We start from the raw sequence: 7,575 nt of genomic DNA on the forward strand, positions 1-7,575 counted from the left end.
AGGCGGTTCAAACCCCGCAGCCGCTCCTCAGGAGAAAGGTGAGGCTGGCCGTCCCAGAAACCCAGTGGACGGTCACTGGGACTCCGAGTGGAGCTGGTGGCAGTGGGGGTTTGCGGCTGCTGCCCTTTGATCAGGAGGAGAGCGGACCTGGTCTCTCAGGGGCTGGTCACCATTGCACCCCGACGTACCTGTCTTCAGTCGTGGGAGAGGTGGATCCCGGCACACGGGGACTCGTGGGGACCCTGACAGAGTCCCTGGTCACCTGAGAAGCAGCTGGTAGCTTCCAGCTGCCGTCCACCCCCGGGGCGTCCAGTCCAACAGAGAGCGGCACTGCCACTTCCCCTCTGGAAGACAGGGAGACCCTTTCTGGGGACAATTCCAGAACCCGTTTTGTAAACCTGCTTGGTTACCGGCACTGAGCCCGCCAATCCCAGGAAGGTCCTGGCCTCTTTGGGGTACCTGCAGGCTCCCCCCGGTCCCGCCCCGGGCGTCTTCATAGTTCACCCTTGCGGGGGCCGGGAGCCTGCAGTCAATGGACAGGCCGAGTGGGTGGACACAGCAGACAGCTGGGGAGAAGTCCCCTGTAGGGTCTCCTCGCCTTAAGCGAGGGGCGAGCGCCTCCCCAGCCAGCAGGCTGCAGGAAGAGGTCAAGGTGCATCTCCCATGAGCTAGGCCCCAGGGCGGGCCCACCAGCAGGCCCTCGGACCCTTGGGTCAGGAACCGTGGGTCACAACCGCAATGGCTCCGCGGGCCTGGATCTGGCGGATCGTTTCTGGAAAAGCGGCCTGGTCTTCCTGCCGACCTCCAAAGTGCTCTTCACACCAGCCTTCCCAAGCTGTGCTTTGGGGGCGTATCTTGATGAGGGGCGAGACGTGGGCTTGGAGCAGGGCTGTGTTTAGCAAGCAGGCCAGGGGATTGTCCTGGGCAGGCGGGGCCTGCGCTTGGGGGACCCGCGCTAAGGAGGCCTGTCCCACCAGGTCCCCTCCAACCCGCCCCACCGTGCGTGCCCCTCTCCTCTGGGACACGGAGCTCACGCGCCGCCCCCTCCCCTCCTTGTCTCTGCAGACACAGAGCGGCTCTACTCAAAGGTGTTTCAGGACATATGTGGCCGCTATGGGAAGATGTACTCCTGGGAGGTGAAGTCCCTGGTGATGGGCAAGAAGGCGCCGGACGCAGCCGAGATTATCATCGACGTCCTGCGGCTGCCCATGTCCAAGGAGGCGCTGCTGGAGGAGAGCCAGGCCAGGCTGAAGGAGCTGTTCCCCACGGCCGCCCTCCTGCCAGGTGCGTGGTCCTTGCCCCCCGCAGGTGTGCCCCCCACCCCCGGGTGGTACTGCTGTTCGCTGTCAGGGAGCTGCCCCCGCCCATTGCGACCCCGTGCACAACAGAGGGGAGCCCCGCCCGGTCCTGCATGGCCCTCACAACTGTGCCTGAGCCTTTCGATGCAGCCGCGGTGTCTGCATGTCCCGGAGGACCTTCCTCTCCGTTGTTGCCCCTCTGCTTAACCAAGTACGATGTTCTTCCCCGGGGACTGGTCTCTCCGGACGACACGTCCCCATCCTGGCGTCTCAGGAGCACTCTGGCCTTACATCTGTCTGCCCAGACAGACGGGCTTATGCGTTTGGAACTGTGAGGGGGGAAGCTCTTGTCCCTCCCACATCCCCGGGCCCCTGCGGCACCTGCGAGGCCCATCCTGCCTCCCTGATACCTCCCCTGCCCCCAGGTGTGGAGAAGCTCATCAGCCACCTGCAGAAGCACTCCATCCCCTGCGCCGTGGCCACCAGTTCGGGGACGGCGTCCTACGAGGCGAAAACAAGCTGTCACCGAGACTTCTTCCGCCGCTTCCACCACGTGGTGCTGGGGGACGACCCTGAAGTGCACGGCGGCAAGCCCAGCCCCGACATCTTCCTGGCCTGTGCCCGCAGGTTCTCCCCGCCGCCCCGTGCCGACCAGGTCAGCGCAGTCGGAGCGCGGGGGCCATGGGGTGAAGGGGGGGTGGCTCTCTGCCCACGTCTCTCTCCTTTGACCTCGTGCGGCCTGTCAGTGGGGGCTCCAGAGCTCCTGGGTAGAGTGAGGGTGGGGCTCAAGACGTGGCCCCCACCCACCTGCCTGGCGAGCAGGTGGATGCCCAGTCCCCGACACACACACACACACACACACACACACACACACACACACACACACAAGGTTGGGGGCCTTGGAGGAACACGCCTTGGCATCTGTGCAAGGAGATGCCTGTTTGGGGAGACACAACTCCGTCCCTGAAACCTGCTCAGCTGAGAACAGAGGTTGGTGGCTCGGGTCCCCCCTGTCCAGGTTGCCTGGGGAGAGAGGCCCAGCAGTCTGTCTCAGAAGAGCCAGCCCTGAGGACCCCTTGGGCCTCGGTGAGCCCAGTCGGCACAGCGGCACCCGCTGTGACGATGTGGCTCCCCGCCCTGTGGATGTGGCTGTCAGCCCCACGGAATGGCAGTGCCCGCTGAGCTGGGTCTGAGCCCAGAGCTGGCCTTGGGTGGGTCCCATATGCGGGAGTTGGTGGAGGGGGATTGGATTCCCGGTTGCCAATCAGATCCGCCCTGTCGGACGGAGCAGGACTGCCCTGCTGGGTCTCCAGATAGTCCCCCACGAAAGGAATCAGCCAGCCACGCCTTCCCCCTCACAGAGCAGCTCCTGGTCAGCAGGCCCTCCTGGTGCCCCCTTGGTGCCCCAAGACTGTAGATGGGTTGAAACTGAGTGGAGCCTCCGGTGGGGCCTGCTCTGCTCTGCCCACCCTCCCGGGAGGCCCTGTGGGCTCCCTCCTCGGGGAGGAGCACTCCTGCAGTCCCTCCGCGGCACACGGCACATAGGCATCTTAACGTTTGCCACAGAGGAAGCAGACCTGTCCCCAGGGGCTGGTGACCAGGCGCCGGACAAGGCCAGCATGGCAGGCTCCAGGCCTGGGGCTCAGCGTCCACCGTACCCCTTTGTGAGCTCCGTCTGGGCGGCGTGTGGCCTGTTGCATGCACTGCAGGCCTGTGTGCATTTCAATCTGCGGGTGACAGCCTGGAGGCCTGGCCGGAGGCTGGCCCCACCTGTGCCCACGCTCCTCTGCGCCTCTCTGTTCTTAGCCCCACACACCTCTCTACACACACAGACCCCCACTCACCCCATCCCTGCAGCATTGCGCAGACTGCTAGGACATGCTCAGACAACAGGGTGTAGCCATGGGCGCTGAAAAGAGGGGAGAGAGAGCCCCGTGTGACCTGGCAACGCTCCTTAGCACCCGCACCCTTCCTGCAGCCCGGGGGCTGGGCTCTGAGCTGCCCAGCAGGAAGGACAGAACACAAGTCCCCGCAGACCTGGCCTGACCTGCCCGCCAGGTGCTAGCTTCTCTACGCCTTGTCAGGGAGGTCAGACTCGGAAATCAGGTCACCTGCAGGGCCCCAGGTGCGTGTCTGAGGAGACCTGCGCCCCGGGGGACCCACAGCGAGACGGCCAGGCCTTCTGAGGGACTCCCAGTGAAGGCCTCCACTTAGAGCTTCAGTGGTGCTGCCCCTGTGGTGCATGGGCCCAGCAGCCGAGCCGGGCGGGAAGGTCATTTCTGCTGGACCCCTTGGCTTGGGGCACCCTGCACCCCAGGAACACTGGCCTCCTCCCCCCCTAGGTCATGGCCGTCTCATCCGGGACACACACAGTGGCTCCCAGCCTGAGGGGTGGCTGGTTGGAAAGGCGTCCAGCCAGCACCCTGTGACCCACAGAGACGCTTTGCCCACATGTGTGGCCAGTCACGGGCACGGTAGTTCTTAACCCACGAGACTAAACCCAGAACCCCAGTTCTTTGGAGTCTCCCCTGAGCCCCAGCGCCCCGGGAACAGGATCAAACTGCCTGTGGGTCTCCGAGGCTGCCAGTCTGCAGGGGCGCAGGCAGCCTCCTCTCTGCCCACGGAGCAGTGAGTGGGCTCAAACCGCCGGCCTCTGAGTTGGCAGGAGAGAGCTGCAGCCGCTCCGGCGGTCCCTGGGCTGCTGGGGAAGCGGGCAGGCCTGGGTGTCGGCGTTGCTGGCAAAGGGCGGCCTGGCACGGAGGAGCAAGTGGGAAAGGGCTCACTGGACTGGTGAGAACCGGTCGAGAGCTTGTCTGTTCACCTTCAGAACCACGAGCCACGCAACGGCTTCCGTCCAGAATACCACCCCGGCGACTAGCGAGGTGGCAGGGAGGCTGGGAATTACAAAATAGCACAAAGACCAGAGTCTTCAGGACAAACGGTGAAACACGATCTCTGACCGAAGTGGCCTTGCTATACAAACAGAAGCAGACTCCCTGCCACCCAGTCCTGCCAACTCCGAGACCCCTGTGGGCGTCCGAGACCGTTGGCAGGAGCAGAACGCCCGGTCTTTCTCCATGGAAGCCACGGTGGTTTCGAACTGCCGACCATGCAGATCACAGCCCAGCTCTTTACCCCAGGGCCCCCCAGTCTGGGCGAAGATGGTCGTTCTCCTGGTAGACAGTCGGGGGGGCGTTCACGTCCAGAGAGTGAGCTGCCGGAATCCGGCTTCAAAAGCAAAACCACTCGCCTCCCCTCAATTGCATCTTCCTGGGGGGGTGGGGGGGCTGGGCTAATCCCCACCCACTCGTTTCCCACTCCTGGTGACCCTGTCGGGCGGGGCAGAGCCGCCCCTGTGGGTTTCTGAGACGCCTCTAAGTGCGGGAGGAGGGGGCCTGTCTCTCCGGAGGAGAGGCTTGGGCGTTCAAACCGCGGACCCTGTGGTTGGTTGGCAAGTGCTGGAGCCCTGGGTCAGTGCTGAGTTTCTGTTTGGGGGCCCGGACCGTAGATGTGCCACCCCAGGAGACGTCAAGGCTCCCATCCGGGGGTACAAGTGGAGCCTGTGTTAAGGGGCTCCTGGTGGCCTAGTGGTTACAGTTGGGCCCCTCACTGCAAGGTCAGCAGTTCAGAGCCACCAGATGCTCCTCGGGAGAAAGACAAGGCCGCCTACTCCCCGCCCGGAAGCCCACAGGGGGCAGTTGCACCCTGCCCGGTAGGGTCGCTGTGAGTCCAAATCGGCTCGTTGGTCTGGAGTTTTATGTTGCTGCCTGTTGGGACCCCGTGGCCCAGTGGGCTAAGCGTCAGAGTGCCACCGGGCACTGTACCGCCCTGGAAACCCATGGGGGGCAGTTCTGCCCCGATGTGCAGGGTCGCTCTGAGCGGGCATCGAACATTGGCAGCCCGTGTGGACCTCTGAGAAGCCCGTGTCCTGGGGCCGGTCTGCACAGGAACCCGCAGGCGCCGTGTAGATAGAGGAAGTCCCCGTTTGCTCACCTGTTCGCAGCACCCACTTACTGGTGGGGCTGTCTTAGACGAACGGGGTCCAGTTTTTCGCAGAGATCCAGTGCTATCCTGGGCAGTCTGCCCGTCCCCTGGACCGGGGGTCGTGCAGGGACGAGGGGGCCAGGCTCGCACTCCATCGGAGGCTGCGGTCACTTGCTGTGGGTGATGTCCCGTGACCTAATGGCCGTCATCTTCTCTCCCTGCCCGCAGTGCCTGGTGTTCGAAGACGCCCCCAACGGGGTGGAGGCGGCCCTAGCGGCCGGCATGCAGGTAGTCATGGTCCCTGATGGCAACCTGGACGCCGCCTTGACCCAGAAGGCCACCGTGGTGCTGGGCTCGCTGCAGGACTTCCAGCCGGAGCTCTTCGGCCTGCCGCCCTATGAGTGAGGGCGGCGCTTGGTGGCCCCTGCAGCCCCGGGGGTCACCCTGTGGCCAGACCTCGCCACCCTCGGACGGGGCCCATCCTTCCCACGGCGGCGGACTTGTGGTTCAGGCGGCCCCAAGCAGCACCCTCAGGCAGCACACCCCACAGACGGCGCCGGCACAGGGCTCGCATACCCCTGGGAACTTCAGGTGGCTGTTTCCAAGACACAGTTGCCGTGAGGTACCCTCGCTCTCCCTCCACGCTGCAATGTCCCCGTGACCCAAACGGTTCCCTGCGCCGGTGGCCGCCAACCACAAGGGGTGCCGGAGAGGAAAGGCCTGGCGGTCTCCTGACGCATCAGCCTCTGCCAACCCGGGGGTGGGGGTGTCTCAGTGCCCGCGGGCACCCGTTGGGCCGCGTGAGGCAGTGCAATGTGGCTGCACGTTCTGCCCAGGGAGTGTGGGCTGTGCCCTGTGCGCAGATGCACCTTGCTGCCCGCCTCCCCTTGGGAGGGGCTCTCCTGCAGCCATGCCGGGGGTCTCCCCGCACCCTGAGTGACACTTGAGAATCCCTTCTACCTCAGCTCACTGGTCTGCGCACCTCCCACGAGACCGACCCCCTACCCCGCAGCGCACATGCGGGTCCTCTCTCCTCGCAGCCCCCCTTGGCACCAGCCCTCAGATGCTGCACCCTGGGGGCACGGTGATGGGGGGAGGAGAGGTCCCTGGGAGTTCCTTCATGGGGCAACCTAACAAGTGCCACCACCCCGGGCATTGAGCGGCCCTTCTGGGGAAGCCCTGGCGCAGAGAGGAGTGCTGGGGGACCATGCCCCTGGGGATGTGGGTGTGCCTCAGGGTCCCTGCCCATCGCTGCCAGGGCCCCCAGCCCGCTCATCTCTTCTCACCGGCCCCCGCCCTTCTGTGGTCCAATAAAGTCGTGGGCAGGTGTTTACGTCTTATTTGTATGGGAGCCGTGATTTTTACCCTTGTAAAATCGCGCGTGTGGAGCCTGTGTGCATGCGCGTTTGTGTGAGATGTGTGTGTGTGTGTGTGTGTGTGTGTGTGTGCGTGTCCGCCAAGACATCTCTCTCGTCGGGGCTCCCCTGTGAGACGCAGCGGGGCAGCTTTGATAGAGCTGTGGTGCAGAGGCTTTGGATGGTGGCACCACCACTGGCGGCTGGGCCTGCCTTTTCTCCGTGGCAGGTGGGGCTTCTGGGCTGGGCGGGTGGAGTAGGGGCCTTGGCAGAGGGCGGGGGTGGGTAGGTGCTGGTGGAGGCCGTGGGGGGGTGCGGGAAGAGGGACTGGCAATGGTGGGCAGGAAGGTGGGACTTGGTGGTGGGGCAGGTGAGAGGAGCTCGGGGGAGGAGGTGAGGTTGATGAAATAGGTGGAGGGTGTCGTTTGTGCTCTGGTGCAAATGGAGGTGTGACTTAGAGGTGGGGATGGGGAGGGGGTAGAGGAGGGGGCGGTTCAGTTGAAGGTACAGGTAGAGGAGGCCTTGCTTTGACCCTGCCCCCCCTGGGGACCAGGGTGCCGGATGATGTCATCAGACTGAATGGACTCCCTTGTCCATTGTGATGCGCGTGTGTCCTTAGCAACCAGAGAAGGGCAGCCGTGGGAGCTCAGCGGGTCCGCCTACACCGGGCCTTGGAGAGGGGCAACACAAACCACAGGGCATCCGGTCACCTGCACAGACCCAGGTCGCTGGGGGCGGGGCCTTGCGGCAGTGACCTCCAAGCCTGGGGGGCAGAGGCAGGCATCAGCTAGCGCCCCAATGACCTTCAAGGGCTGTGCTTCGAGGGCACCATGCTGGTGGCCCTGCGCCCGTGCCTGTGCTGCACATGGCGGACAAGGTCCAGGCCTGGCCCTCAGCTGCAGGACAGCTGCGATGCGGCCACGTGGCTCGGAGCAGGG

At 64.8% G+C, this 7,575-nt stretch overlaps 1 protein-coding gene across 1 annotated transcript in view; it reads left to right on the forward strand.

The window, feature by feature from the left end:
* Window positions 1-6,622, forward strand: part of LOC101658552 (pseudouridine 5'-phosphatase) — a 57,189-nt gene extending 50,567 nt beyond the window's left edge. Inside the window, exons 3-5 of the mRNA XM_030885777.2 lie at window positions 978-1,284; window positions 1,724-1,953; window positions 5,511-6,622. Of these exons, the coding sequence (XP_030741637.1) occupies window positions 978-1,284; window positions 1,724-1,953; window positions 5,511-5,687 (714 nt within the window). The 3' untranslated portion in view covers window positions 5,688-6,622. The remainder of the gene's footprint in view (window positions 1-977; window positions 1,285-1,723; window positions 1,954-5,510) is intronic.
* The last annotated feature ends 953 nt before the right edge of the window (window positions 6,623-7,575 follow it).

Source organism: Echinops telfairi, unplaced genomic scaffold (genome assembly GCF_000313985.2).
Source record: "Echinops telfairi isolate 266 unplaced genomic scaffold, ASM31398v2 ScPeMD7_53;HRSCAF=182, whole genome shotgun sequence".
Classification (NCBI taxonomy): domain Eukaryota; kingdom Metazoa; phylum Chordata; class Mammalia; order Afrosoricida; family Tenrecidae; genus Echinops; species Echinops telfairi.